Source organism: Pecten maximus, unplaced genomic scaffold, assembly GCF_902652985.1.
Source record: "Pecten maximus unplaced genomic scaffold, xPecMax1.1, whole genome shotgun sequence".
In the NCBI taxonomy this organism is placed as follows: domain Eukaryota; kingdom Metazoa; phylum Mollusca; class Bivalvia; order Pectinida; family Pectinidae; genus Pecten; species Pecten maximus.
Window position 1 is genome coordinate 56681 of NW_022983061.1, and position 14479 is coordinate 71159.

At 34.7% G+C, this 14479-nt stretch overlaps 2 protein-coding genes across 2 annotated transcripts; one reads left to right on the forward strand and one right to left on the reverse strand.

Moving 5' to 3' along the window:
• Window positions 1–3858: 3858 nt before the first annotated feature.
• On the reverse strand, window positions 3859–10033 carry LOC117321383. Its single transcript, XM_033875823.1, has 5 exons — window positions 9683–10033; window positions 7984–9192; window positions 7261–7463; window positions 6375–6597; window positions 3859–5901 (listed from the first exon to the last, which is right to left on the reverse strand). The coding sequence occupies exons 1-5, from the start codon at window positions 9885–9887 to the stop codon at window positions 5780–5782; spliced, it is 1962 nt and encodes a 653-aa protein (XP_033731714.1). The 5' UTR covers window positions 9888–10033; the 3' UTR covers window positions 3859–5779.
• A 54-nt stretch (window positions 10034–10087) lies between these two features.
• LOC117321382 lies at window positions 10088–14079 on the forward strand. The gene is made up of 2 exons (XM_033875822.1): window positions 10088–10340; window positions 11043–14079. Exons 1-2 carry the CDS (start codon window positions 10278–10280, stop codon window positions 13860–13862), a joined length of 2883 nt encoding a protein of 960 aa, XP_033731713.1. The 5' UTR covers window positions 10088–10277; the 3' UTR covers window positions 13863–14079.
• Window positions 14080–14479: the final 400 nt, after the last annotated feature.

Sequence of the window (14479 nt, forward strand, 5' to 3'; positions counted from 1 at the left end):
GGTACAATATCTTAAAAACTAGAAAGATTTAATTGTTATTTGGTATGGTGAATTATGATACAATTTGATGATCAGAAGTTAAATCTCTTGGAAGATATCGATAAATGAATCCACTATGATATCACAATATAACTTAGTTTCTTGGGAGTTCAGTTACAATGTTGTCATCTGCTAGGCTAATTGAGACGGTCTGATTCCCAGTTTGGTGATAAATATAGAGTTCATGTGTATTAATTACTGTTGATCTTAGATTATAGCACATGTACCTTTAAAGCATGTGTAATTGTTTATAAACCTCAAGTCTAATAAAAATGTGTTTGTATGTATAATTGTATGATAAAGAGTGTGATTGTCAAATAAATGAATGATTGATTTGAATATTGTAACTCTACCTTTAAGAAAAGTGTATTTATTGTGTTTGAAAAATGAATGATTGATTTGAATATTGTAGCTCTACCTTTAAGAAAAGTGTATACATTGTGCTTGAATGATCATATTGTATAAAGCGTAAAATAAACTATTTATTGAATTTTTCATTTAATTGATTTGACTAAATGAATGTACATTCAATTTGTTATAGTGCAGTAGAATATAATACATTTGAGTGATGTGTCACATGGAATTAAAATTTATCCTTTATCTGTGATGCTATTTGAACAAGTTGCCAGAGTCCAGGGCAAGTAGAAATTACATAGGGTTAGCGGAAACGGGTATTTTTATAATGTGTTTGAATTTGATAACGTTTATAAAATTAAGAAACATGTTTCTACATGAGTTTACCATTCTGTCCTATGCTGATAGATGATTATCAATTCTCATTATAAGTTCATATCCATTACTAATTTGTGAGAATGCAGATATTTTGAAAGAATGTTTCTTTTTAAAATCTTTCATGTGTAAAAATGTTATGTGTGATATTTGAATTAAATTTAATGAAACCTGTACTTTCTTTTTTCATCATTTGCAATCCAACAGCAATGACTAGATCCTGACGTCAATTTCTGACGTAAATCAGATGTCAATTTCTGACGTAAATCGGACGTCGGAAAATGACGTCAATGTGATTTTCACTTTTGACCATTATTTGACGTAATCCTGACGTCCATTTTTGACGTAAATCTGACGTAAAAATGACGTAAAATGCCTGCTGGGATATATATATTTTATACATACATTACTAGTGTAACGTGTCCCTGTGCTCTGGCCCTGACACCATGTCTGGCCTACACAAATCAATGAAATGACAACACAGTGTCAGTTTATAAAGTTAGATATTTTATATGTATAATAAAATGATGTAAAAATGAAATATGATGATAGATATATACAAATTCAGGAAATAATGCTAACACAATCTAATTATACAATGTATATCTGTGCGTCCAGTCTATATCTCATAATATGAAAACTATATCCACCCCATGGGTACCCCTGTCCCTCTCGACTATAACATATGCCTACATTGGGAAAAGACCACCCGAAATAACCGCATTCACTGACTAAGGCTTAAGAGTGACTAGATCATGCCTAAAACTTAGAGAAATAAAACCACCCAACCCTAGGTAATTTAGAGGTCTATATATATATAATGCCGATGTGGCGCAGTGGTATAGACTGCGGATATTTCTGGCTAGGCGATTGGGTGCCGTAGATCGTGAGTTCGAGGCCCGGTCAGGGCATGAGTCAAAAAGTTGTCTTCCTTCGTCATTTGTGTTGCTAAGTTATATATATATATATATACATACAATGTACGTGTATTGGGTCTAGTAAATAATAACGACTGTATACTGTACTGGATCCTAAGAAACAAATGGTGGATGCATATTATTTGATGTCTGTACTATCGTTATTATTACTTGACATATATATATATATACTGTATATACCTGACTCTATGAAAGGTCTAAAGATGATCCAGCCAGTTACATGTAAGCCTCTGCGCATGCTAGAATGTCTTATAAATTGAGGGATTTACTGGACGCAAGTTCCTGCGTATATTACTCCCAAAAAGGTTATAGGACTCTTATATAAAATACCTCTGTGTCCGATGAGAAGCATTTATTCATATTGGTTTCTTCCCCGATACATTAATGTCTTTGTTGGATTCGTACATACTATATTTGCATTAATTTAACATTGAAAAATTAGAGTGATAAATAGAATATCATACTTGCCAACTTTCCCGATTTAGTCGGGAATTTCCCGATTCCAGACTCCCTGCCCCGTCTCCCGATCGTATAGACAAAACATAGTGTATTCTCCCGATTTTGGAGAATATGTCTTGATAACCCCGTATGGAGCCCCTATTCATCTTGTTAGTTTGATTTAGGCCTATGACAGGTAACGCTTGCTGGCTAGTGAAAGACGTGTGGGGCATTGGTCAGTGAACTGACCTGCTTACAGACCGTAACGAAATTCTGACACTTCACTGACTGCAAGGGTGACAATACCCCGATAAATAAACAATTAATTAAAACCAATTAAGCTGAGGACGCGTGGTGATGGTTTTGTAGCAGGTCAGTCGTGGTTGATTAAACGCTTGTAAATGGCTTCGTATAATGCCTTTGATGTCAAGCGCATAAACGACCTCTACTTGACAGTATATCTCGGACAGAAAAAGTGAAAACAACATTGGCAATGTTATCAACGGAGTATCAAATTTGACAGATTACTTATTGAAATGTTAACTACATTTAAACATTGGCTGATCTTTAGATAATTAGCACAAGGAAATAAATTCACAATAACGACCATATAGACCGAAGGCCTGGTTGCCGGTAGGTAACGTCGTTTCAATCACGGTAGCATCAGCATACTTATAGTGTCAATTAGCAGAGACTTATTTTGGCTGAAACTTTCCCAATTCACATTTTGAAAGACAAAAACATGTCCACAAATACTCACTTTCTTAAACTAAATACTGTCATGTTAAAACTTTGAATTTAAGTATCAGTCCCCACCTACAAAGTACTGAGTTGTAAGCATATAGTGAATACAACTGCTGGTACAGCCCTTTTTTTTTTTTTTTTTTTTTTGTGTATTATTGTCTTTGTTGTAATCCAAAGGAAACATTTGAAATTTCATTCAGATATTATATTGTACTCTAGATATTTATCGTGACATTTTAGGTATTTTTTTTGAAGTTTACTGCTGGAGAGAAAGCTTGATAGAAAGTGATATCATTGTGATAATTTGCATTTAATTGACTGACATCTATCTTACAACATAATTTTCATAACACATCTAAGTAAATACTTTTATTTAGAGTGAACAGTGAGTTAAATCATATCCAGAAATAATTAAAAATGATGTACTCCCTTAGCAAAATGCAATGGCATTAAAATACCATTGAAATAGCATTACTTCAAAACCATTGATAAGCCATTGAAATACCATTTATTTAGGTTGATCAATGCTTCTCATGAAGAACCATTGAAACACCATTTGAACACCATTGAAACGCCATTGAAATGAGCCGAAATATTTAAATTAGTTTGCTAAATAAGGTATCATGAAACAATGGTATTTCAATGGTTTTTCAATGGTATTTAAATGGTATTTTAATGGTATTTTAATGGCATTTCAATGGTCTTGGAAATAAATTTCAATGGTATATCAATGGTTTTAAGAAAAAAACAATGGTAATTCAATGGCATTCCAAGACTCCGTCTATCTACATGTATCTGAACCCAGGAACCTAGAATAATCAAATCACTTCTATATTCATGGTGTGGTTTTCTAGTGTTCAATTTACGGTGTTCATCAAAATTATTAATAAAACTCGAAGGGTGGTAACTCTAAATATGACCTGGGTGTCCTAGGGTGGTGGTAGATTTTTTTACTGGACTATCCCTCAGACATTGTTTGATCTCCATCAGTCACTCCATTCATTAAGCAGTCAAGCAGATCTTTTCCCTTGAATCTTCTTGGTTTTGTTACATTATGCTGTATTGTGACTAACATTGATAGGTGAATTGAATAATAGCCCACAATGAATCTGATGATGGGCTAATAATTGAGAAAACATATCCAACTTTAAATAAAGATAACCTCAGAATATTGCTTCTTTTTCATTTGCATGTGTTTATTTTATTAATTTCTGGTATCCAAAAAGAAGTACATAGAGAAACATCACTGGTGACAATATGTGTTTCTTTCAAAATAGCTTTCACCTTTTTGGGCATACTCAAGTATTTGAGATACTCTACAGAAATGCCTAGCTTAAATTTCAGTTTAAAAAAAAAAGAGAAATCAATACGAAAGCATGGCACATATTTTTTAGATTTTCATATTTGGTAATTATCTTAGACCAATATCATAAGTCAGGACAACTGAAAAAAAAGTCACATTTTTGTTACCATTGCAACAGTTTCTGGCCATGGTACAACATGCATGTCCGTCCTAGGCCTGTTACAGACATTCTATTTTGTCAAAAATTTAATTTTACATGATATGAAACATTTCTGCATGGATAAATATCATAATGTTTTGTATTTTAATCTTTGAATAAATTTTTAAAATTTGGATTTCCGGAGTTGCGTTTTTCTTCTTATATGAATTTGAACAAAGAAACAATTTATACAAAGGAATATGCCATTTCTACAGGTAAGAACAATCCAAAGACATAATGTTTATAACAGAAAAAAAGGTTTCCTTAAATGCATAGTGGTCCTAAACCAGTATTAAATGTTAATTACAAGAGTGACAATTACATAACAGGAACCGATTTAACAAGATGGACATTTTTGCAACATGGTTTAACAGTGTTGTTCCGATGATCGATCATATTTGATATCTAATCGAAAGGCAACCAATTCTTATTAATTGATTATGAGGTTCACTTTCACTTCATGTACTACCTAGAAGAGAACGACAGTTCTGTATTAGATTAAATTACTACCAATCATGTTATTTAATATAACAAGTACTAATTGTAAGGACAACCGTTAAATTAATGTCCCCCAAACTACCCCAACGGTCGTAAATAATGATAATGGAAGAGTTTTCACCGAAATCAAACAATATCTAAATTTGGGGGAAAAAAAACCCAGAAACCTCAGACAATTTTGTAAGTAGTACCATTCTGATCAGCTTCCCTCAATCCCATATACCAATCTGTACCAAAATCAAACAATATCTAAATTTCGACCAATCAGAGGCCACGAAATGGCAGCCATTTTTGAGTTTTGTTCCAAGACATGCACGTTGCACACCTTCTGCCCCCCAAGCAATACTCATGTGAAGTTTCATAAGGATCTGTCCAATAGTTTAGGAGGAAACTGCCGGACAAGTTCACCATGAAAAGATAGAAGAAAGCTAAAGAAGAATTTAATAAGAAATGAAACAAACACAATATGGCCCCCCAACTTTGTTAGGGGGACATAATTAATTATAAAATATTAATGATAACTGTTCATCGGTGAAGACTGTAACTCTGAAATGGTATGAATGAAAGATAAGAAACTGCGAGTGAGCGGCAGCTAGACATAAGACAAAATGTCCAAAGAAAAATCCCATTTGTTAAGCATTATGTACGTACTAGTATGCCAACCGATTAATCCTTAAATTCATTGTAGAAACTGCTAGAAGGAATGAAATAAATGCAAATTATCAAAATATTTATAAATGTTTGTCCATCAATGTTGAAATATCAACTGATTCCCAACACTACTTCTTCAACATCTGGGGACACAAAGCGATACATTTCTGTCGAATTTCTCAAATACTTATAGTTTGTCGTCACCCTCAGACTTCTTTCTTCCTTTCTGCTCTGCTCCCCTTACTTGCAACTCTTTCGTTTTGATAACCTATGGTTCCCAATCTTGTTCTGGATAGCAGTGATGTACTTCTTCTGGGATAGTTCTTGAAAGTTTAATGCACTGCATCTTGTATGGAGATATTCTGAAAGAATAGTACAATTATTAAGGCATTAATGTCCATTCTTTTAAAGTCGGTATCAAACTACAAAGTATTAAAGCTGTAATTCACATCCCTCGCTTTCGCCTCAAATTGCGTTAATCAATGGACCATGAGTCACTGCGGCAAAAAATGTCTCTTTTCGTTAATCAAGGGGTCATAACTCCTGCAAATAATGTCCCAACAAAACCTGCGACCTAGCCCTTTAGGCATTTGACCATGTCACCAACTTCCTTTTAAGCAAAAGCGGGGGATAAAAATTGAATGCCTTCCTGTTGAACATAACATATATTTCACTCGTATGACAGAACTTTGCGATATTCTGTCATACTCGTGAAATTACTGAATTACGTAGCTGCTTCTTGCAATTAACAAAAAAGATCTGTCATATTTTAAGTTAATTTCTTTTATAAAAAGCTATATACTGTTTTTTCTTTTACTCCTGACATTACTCATACCTTGTATAGCCTCTCTCTTGTTGATAGGGAGGGAACTAACACCTTTGCTGGCGGCCATTTCTTCAAATGAAAATACTAAGTCCAGAACTTTATTCAACAGGTACAATGCTGGATTTTTCATGGATCCAGCCTTGTTCTCTATGCCCCTTAACTGTGATGGATTCACAAGAATTTCAGCAAAGTGATCTTTGTCATCTGGATCTATGATCAAGGGAACGAGTCTCTGGGAAATATAATAAAGTAAATAGGTTAGGGTACACATTAAAACTTAATACACAATGTATTTATATAGCTATATTTTGGATACTTTGCAACAAAAAGATTTTTTTTTGTATTTCAAGTTTCTTGAAACAAAGTCATTTTATCAGTTGTGTTGATAATTTGCAAGCAAATAAAAACATTTGTTATAATAATTACATAGAATATGAAAGCCATTAATACAGAAATTTAATGTGTACATTTTACTTAACCTGGGATTGATACTAGTGGTGGTCAATAATTCTTACTAATTTAAGTTGTTCTAAAGCATGGCAAAGTTGTAAATTAAACAATAACATATTTTTCTAAGAAAGAAATTCTCTTTCATTTTTAAATCTTTTTCTTTCAAACTGAGAAAATATGTACATGCAAGTAAAAAGACTTGACTTTTAATTGGCAAATTATTCAAATCCACACGTCTTTGTTGTTACCACTTTAACAAAATTGTCTGATGTCTTGGAAGGACTACTAGAAATTGTTAAGGATCGACTGAAAACTGTATCTGGTATATGTGGTCTTGCTGGCCACCTGATAAAACAAGTTGTAGTATTTAACACTGTTAACGAAGATTTTATGTGAAAGATAAATATTTCTAGGTACTGCATGAGTATGAGGCATATGTACATACCATTTCACTTTTCTGTGCAGATTTGACAGATGATCTTGGATTCCTGTCAAAAACCTGAGTATTTGGCGAGTTCATGGAGTGCTGGTTGTTCCCAAATATTTCTCTTCCATTAGATTCCCCCTGTTGACGTAATTGCAATGTCAGTAGCTCCAGAAACCCAAGCAAGGTCACTCTTTGGTTGTTGTCCAACTCTCTAAAGTAATCTATTAAAGGATGAAGAGAAAAAAAAGGAAATTTTCAACAAGAATTAATATGTTAAATCCCTATTTACAAGTATCGATCACTGTGTGATCTAAATAGTATTCTCAAATTGAATAGTATCATGATCAAGAATATAAGACAATGTCAAGAAGGATTTGTATACAATATGTATAATATACAACCCCTTTTAAGTTATCAGACAGAGTTTAGAGTTATTATCAAATAGCTGAAAATCCAACTAGTAATTATATGAACAAAGAAAAAATACCAGGCCTCACCGGACAAGCAAAATCAAATTTCAAATATTTACCTTAATTTGAATTTTAAAATGATATCCAATATATATGACTAGGGCAACAATCCACCAAGGTTACATATTGTAAAATTGGATGAATTTATTCAGTCTTCCAAGCCATTGTACTGTACAGACAGATGGATAAAAAAAACATACAATAAAAAGCATGAATTAGATTTTAAGATATATATCGAAACACTTTTTATAAATATTTTTTTAACACATACCTGTGATCGGATTACAATGCTGGGACATGGGCATGTGCACTGGATACACTGGGGTACTTGATATTTCATGCTGTACATCCTCTTGTGATTCCTTCGGGTTATCCCATGAATAATTGGCGTTGTAGCCATAGTACTGGTTTTCACTTCCAGAAGCCGATTGAACTGATGGCATTTCTGAATAAGAGAAACCATTGTGGTCCTGGTCATTCAAAACACTAAGGCCAGAAAACACAGCTTGTGATGTTTCCTGTTGACTATCCAAAACCAATTCTATCTTTTTTGTTGAGTACGCTTTCTTGGAGGGAGTCTTGGAATTTGTAATTGTTACAGAAGTAACTTCTGATGTGCATGTTTCTGATCTTGGCCTAATGCAAGTGTCAAATAGTCTAGTTTTTGTATGGCTTGTTTTTATGGATGGTGTCTTTTGGGTATCGCGGATAGGTGTGGCTTTGGAAGGAGTCTTTTTGGTCCCGCGGACAGGTGTGGCTTTGGAAGGAGTCTTTTCAGTCCTGCCGACAGGTGTAGCTTTGGGAGGTGTAAATGTCTTTTTGGTCCCACCTACAGGAGTGACTTTGGACGGTGTCTTTTTGGTCCCACCTACAGGAGTGGCTTTGGACGGTGTCTTTTTGGTCCCACCTACAGGAGTGGCTTTGGACGGTGTCTTTTTGGTCCCACCTACAGGAGTGGCTTTGGACGGTGTCTTTTTGGTCCCACCTACAGGAGTGGCTTTGGACGGTGTCTTTTTCGTCCCGCCGACAGGTGTTGCTTTTGAAGGTGTCCTTTCCGTCCTGCTGACAGTTGTGGCTTTGGGTGGTGTCTTTGATTTTTCAGATTCTGACTCGGGCTCACTAGCTACATTGGCAAATGCAGACATTTCATTAAGTTTTATGATGTCTAGTAATTTTGGTTCTTTCGATTTAACAGGTAGGGGTGTACACGTTTTCCTCTTTTTTTTAGCACTTTTCTTTTCATATTCATGGTCACCTGCTATAGAATCACTTCTGTCCTTTTTTTGTTCTGGCTGTGATGTATGGTGCTGTATTTCATCACTTGCCTGCAGTAGTCTTTTAAGCTTGGTCGCGGCTCCTCTTTTTCCTGATTGCTTTCTCTCCTTTGCCAGGGACAAAAGTGTCTCAACAACTCCTTCATCTGTCAGGTTTATGCCTTCGCTCTTGGTGAAATTCATAAATGCCCGAGCAGATGTTGCACCTGATGAAAAGAAATCAAAACATTTATAAATAATTCGAAGTCTTAAAAAAAGGAAATGGATACGAATACATTAAATGGTTTAAACATTCACAATAACTCGCACAGTATATAAAAAATATGGCTCGAGCTCGATATATATAACAGCAGTCGTGCATCCATAGGCAATTAGTTTATATACTCTACATATACAAATTTACATGAAGCCAAAAATTCAAGGGAAAAAATATGAAAATGCGTGAAATACAGAAAGTCAAAAGTTGCATCAATTTTGGCTCGTCAATCATCAATGTAGATTATCTCGATCGCGACCTATACAGGTGCCCGATCGCGATCGTACATGTATCAATACACGGCGCCTAATATTAATGTTCAGTATTGAAACCAAAAAATATTGATTAACGTAATAACATTGTCTAAAATAAAATTTAAACAAAGAGAAATGAACCTTACTTAATCGTAAAATACTGCATGGATTTTATTTTAAACTTACTTCCAGAGAAAACAGTTGAGCCTTCATACGGTTCGTCCCTTATCGATACTGTTCCGTCTTCATTAATTTCCTCCGTTGGATAATCTACGGAGACTGTACTTGTTGCTTCGTCTATGCATCTTACAGTTTGTTTTTTGCGGTTGACAATTTGCAGAGCTCTATCTGCCGTAAAGTATACAACAAGGTAATCTTCTTGTGTCGCCATCTTGCTCAAATTTGGTTTTGGCGCAATCGCAGCATCAGTGCAGCAGATATGCTTGAGTACAGTACCGGACACGATCGTGGTCAATTTTGTGAAATTATTTTTTTCCTTAATGCTTTAATAGCACCGCAATTTATATTTCTTTATCATTTTTTAAATAGGTTTAATTTATTTTGAAAGAAAATTTATACATTGTAATATTTCCCTCCCAAAAGAAACTACAGAGTCACGGAAACCTGTTTTTATGCTATGCACATCAAGCGCTGAGGCGATCAAGATTGAGTCAGGATACATGTGGTTGCATTGTCAACTAAGTAATTCCCATTGCCAATATAATGGAATGGTAAAACCAAGCCAAACTACGACGGTAGGAAGAGTGTATGCAGGGAGAAAATGGATCAACCGTACGCGTCAACTAGTAAGAAACGCAAGAGAGGACCTTATGGTTCTAAAAAGGTAAGATCGCCCCCATGTTCACTGCGCTAGAATCTAACTCAGAACATCAAATGTTTTTGAGATTGTCATATTTTCCTATCCGTCATTTAACTTACCCCTGATCAAGCATTTTCTTCATGTAGTTTGATTTTCTAACCAATTTTTTCGTCGTATGTTAGACGTAATGCGTACATACTCGCTCGTGCCGAAATGCATCGTTAGGCGTAGGAATTCTTAGACTTTTTTATAGTATGAAAAGCATAAGCTTACACACGCGGTTAATTAATTAATTATTAGCGGTACATAGTGCCATGCTGAGTCTTTAACGTTTTAGGGGTTTGTTTTTTGCTATATTTCTTTGTATTTCCTACTTTATTTTCAAAATTGTTTCCTGAATTCGGTACTAGATTTTAGAAGGATTTTGACAATCGTAGACAATTTGGTACATAAATATCCCAAGTTATATTCTTTTCATAATAGGCCTATTAATTAAATTATTATGCACCTGGTCAAACTGGAAAAGCTGTAAGAAACTGTCCATAAAAAAGTTGGGGAAATTCATAAAGTTTGAAACACAAAGAAAATAAAGCAAAATAAGAAAGAATTATGTGTGACAAAAAATTGGCAATTAAATCACTGTATTGGTAAAATTAATAACAAGAAAGGGAATGGAACAACTTTGTATTAGACAGTCTTATCATTTTTGTTTCATAATCATTTCAGGGGTCTGATGAGGACAAGGATTTTCAGTGCATGAACTTGGTTGTAAAAGAGGACCACAGACTTCAGTCAACTATCAACATTGTTTCCCCAATTGCATCACATCTGTCAGCTGAACAAACAGTACAGGATGATAATCAGGGATGTGTTACAACCGTTGATGACAAACAATTAACACAAACAGATGATGATGATGATGATGATGATGAAATATCATCAGCTGATGATCATGATGAACGATGTCGTGTTACGGATGAGAATATATTTGTTGAACATGAAAATGTCCTCAAGAACACACCTCAGAAACCAGCAGGAGCTAACAGTGATGTACAAGACTCTCTGACACATGAGGCTATGGATACTTTTTTCTCCAAGATGGAGGACAAAGATTTGGATGATGATATTGATGATTTGATAGACCAAATGTTACATGATAATCAGCTGCGAAACCAAGAAAATCTTGTGAATGATGAACAGACGGCTGTAATTCTTGAGGAAAGGGTTGAGGTCCTGCGGCAAATTACAGAAATATTTACAGACAGTGAAGAATCTAAAAACCCTGCAAATGATGAATCAACTGGATCAAGCAAGTTATTTCCAGACTCCCCGTACAGTCTCGGGCTATTGGTACTTCTAATATGTTGTTTCTTGATTCGTTTCCGGTTACCTGATGAAGCAGCAGCATACATGTTGAAAATATTCGCTGCTGTGCTTCCACAAGGACACAGTTTATTCCGTAGCTTGTATCACTTGAGAAAATTCATAAAGAAATTCACAGAAGACATGTTTCCCACCTTGCATTATTATTGTAGTAGCTGTTACTCAAAGGTTGAGAAAAATGACAAAGTGTGTATATCGTGCAGAAAGGATCTCACAAAGTCCGGAGGAGTTGCATATTTTGTACATTTAAAGCTTATATCACAACTGAGGGCTCTATGGAAAACTCAAGACTTTGTGAATGACGTTAGAAATCACAGATTCCAACACATTAAGAACAATAAAAATGGTAATCTTAAAGATGTGTATGATGGACAATTATACAAAAATCTTTTCGAAAACGGCATTCTGCAAGAAGAAAATAATTTGTCATTTTCACTAAATACGGATGGTGCCCCTCTGTTCAAATCTTCAAATGTAAGCATGTGGCCTGTGTACATGCTTATTAATGAACTTCCCATCGCAAAACGGAAACATCGACAGAATTCAGTGTTCTATGGTGTTTGGATTTCATCCAAAAAGCCTCAGATGTGGTCTTTTCTTCAACCCCTTTATTCAGAATTGAAACATTTGGAAACTGAAGGGGAAACATTTGAAGACTGTGATGGAAATTCATTCTTGTGTAAATGCTTCTTGCTTACGTGTACATGTGACTTGCCTGCCCGAGCTATGGTATACAATGTAAATCAGTACAATGGGGATTTCAGTTGCTGGTTTTGTTTACATAAAGGTGAAACACTTAAACTTGATACTGGTGGAATAGTTCATATTTTTCCATACAATAGTAGCAATCCAAAAGGAATTCCAAGAACAAAGGAAAGTATTCTTGAAGATTTGACAAAGGTTCAAACCAATGTGGAAAATGGTGTGAAAAAGTTCACAGTTCACGGACATAAAGGACCTTTCTGGTTTCTGTATCTGACATATTTCAATGCAGTATATAGTTGTGTGATTGACTACATGCATGGTATTTGCCTTGGAACTACCAAGCAACTCATGAACTTGTGGTTTGGTGCCTCGAATAAGAGTAAACCGTACTCTGTATATCATGCGAAACAAACTGTTAACAAATTCTTGTCAGAAATTCGTCCGACACTATTTGTAACCAGGGTCCCACGGCTGATAGATGACATCGCTCACTGGAAATCATCAGAATTTCGTAACTTTTTACTTTATTGGGGTATACCAGTGATGAGCAAAATCTTGAGAAAGGAATACTTTGTACACTTTTGTTTACTTGCTCGGGCAATCTTTTTGTTGTCCATGGAAAACATATCCCCGGTAGACATTGCAACTGCTGAGGGAGCTCTTCTTCTTTTTGTAGAGAATTTTGAAAGGTTGTATGAAGCAAGGTATACGACTCTGAATCTTCATCAATTGATTCATTTGGTTGATTGTGTTAGGCACACAGGACCTCTGTTTGTGAACAATTGTTTTATTTTTGAGGACCTTAATGGGTACATAATCAAACATGTACACGGTACACAAGGTGTTGAAAACCAGCTCGTAAATATTATTGGACTTGTAAAGGCCATTCCTATAATGTATGACAGATACTTTAAGGGAATAGATGATTGTGATTATGTTTTTGAGCTGTATCATGAGTTATCTGACAGTATAGCTTCAAGAAGAATTCATAAACATGAAATTGAAGATGGTATAGTCAGAGTAGGGAATTTATTCAATGGGGAACTAAGTGATGATGAATTTGCTGCCATTTCTAATTATGGAGTACAGTGTACTAGGAATGTTTCAAAGTATTATAATATCAATATGTATAAGAAGGGGTTTTATGTATATGGGAAATTGTACAAAAACCTTGTAAAAAGACAGCAGCATGTTATAACATTTTTTCATGAGAATGACTACAAATTTGGATCTGTGGTGTATTTCATGGAGTCAAATGATAAGACCGGTAATAAAATCAACCTCGCACTTGTTGAACCGATGAAAAAAGTCAAGTCTGTTGGCAGTGTTTGGAAAATAGAATTTAGGAAAAGTTGCATTGCCATCCCATTGAAGTGCATAACTAATATCAACAATTTTGTGGGAATAACTGGTGATTTCTTTGTATGTCCTCCTCCAAATAGGTATGACCGTGACTAGAATCAAGTTCATATAATTCCAGTTTACATGTAATGTTGTATAGGGGTATAACTTCTACAGAATTTGAAGTTGAAACTTCAAAAATATAGTACTTTACTTCTATACATTTATTTTATTGTGTAAAGACAATTGACATGCATGTATTTGCATTGCATATTGTTTACATTAATTATGCAAATGTACTTTTATACTATAATAATAAAAGGTAGTATCATTCTGTAGAACTCAGAATTTATATATCCAAAATATATACTGGTAGTAATTCTCCAGTGCAGGTGAATATGAAAGTCTAGATCTGTGGCCATTATTTTTCATTTCTCAAAAAAATGGTCAGAAATGGTTGAGCCAAAGCTTTTCTTTCTAGAGCATGGATGAAAATAATGGTCAAACAAAGTCAATGGTATTTCAATGGCATTTAAATGGTTCACCTGTGAGTAAACCATTTTTTTGTACCATTGAAAGACCATTGATCTGAAAAATGGTATTTTAATGGTCATATAACCATTGAAATCTAATGAATTAAATGGCGTTTCAATGGATTTCTGAACAAAAATGGTCTTTCAATGGCATTATAATGGTGTTTCAATGATTTTTGGACCATTTCTTTTTGCTAAGGG

Excerpts from the sequence above, each read along its gene's own strand:
- LOC117321383 (XM_033875823.1), bottom strand. The coding sequence starts at position 9,887 with ATGGCGACACAAGAAGATTACCTTGTTGTATACTTTACGGCAGATAGA. Across the intron at positions 7,464-7,983 it reads GCATTGTAATCCGATCACAG|ATTACTTTAGAGAGTTGGAC; the intron begins GTATGTGTTAAA and ends ATCCTTTAATAG. Across the intron at positions 5,902-6,374 it reads CAAGAGAGAGGCTATACAAG|AATATCTCCATACAAGATGC; the intron begins GTATGAGTAATG and ends CTATTCTTTCAG.
- LOC117321382 (XM_033875822.1), top strand. The coding sequence starts at position 10,278 with ATGGATCAACCGTACGCGTCAACTAGTAAGAAACGCAAGAGAGGACCT. Across the intron at positions 10,341-11,042 it reads GACCTTATGGTTCTAAAAAG|GGGTCTGATGAGGACAAGGA; the intron begins GTAAGATCGCCC and ends TAATCATTTCAG.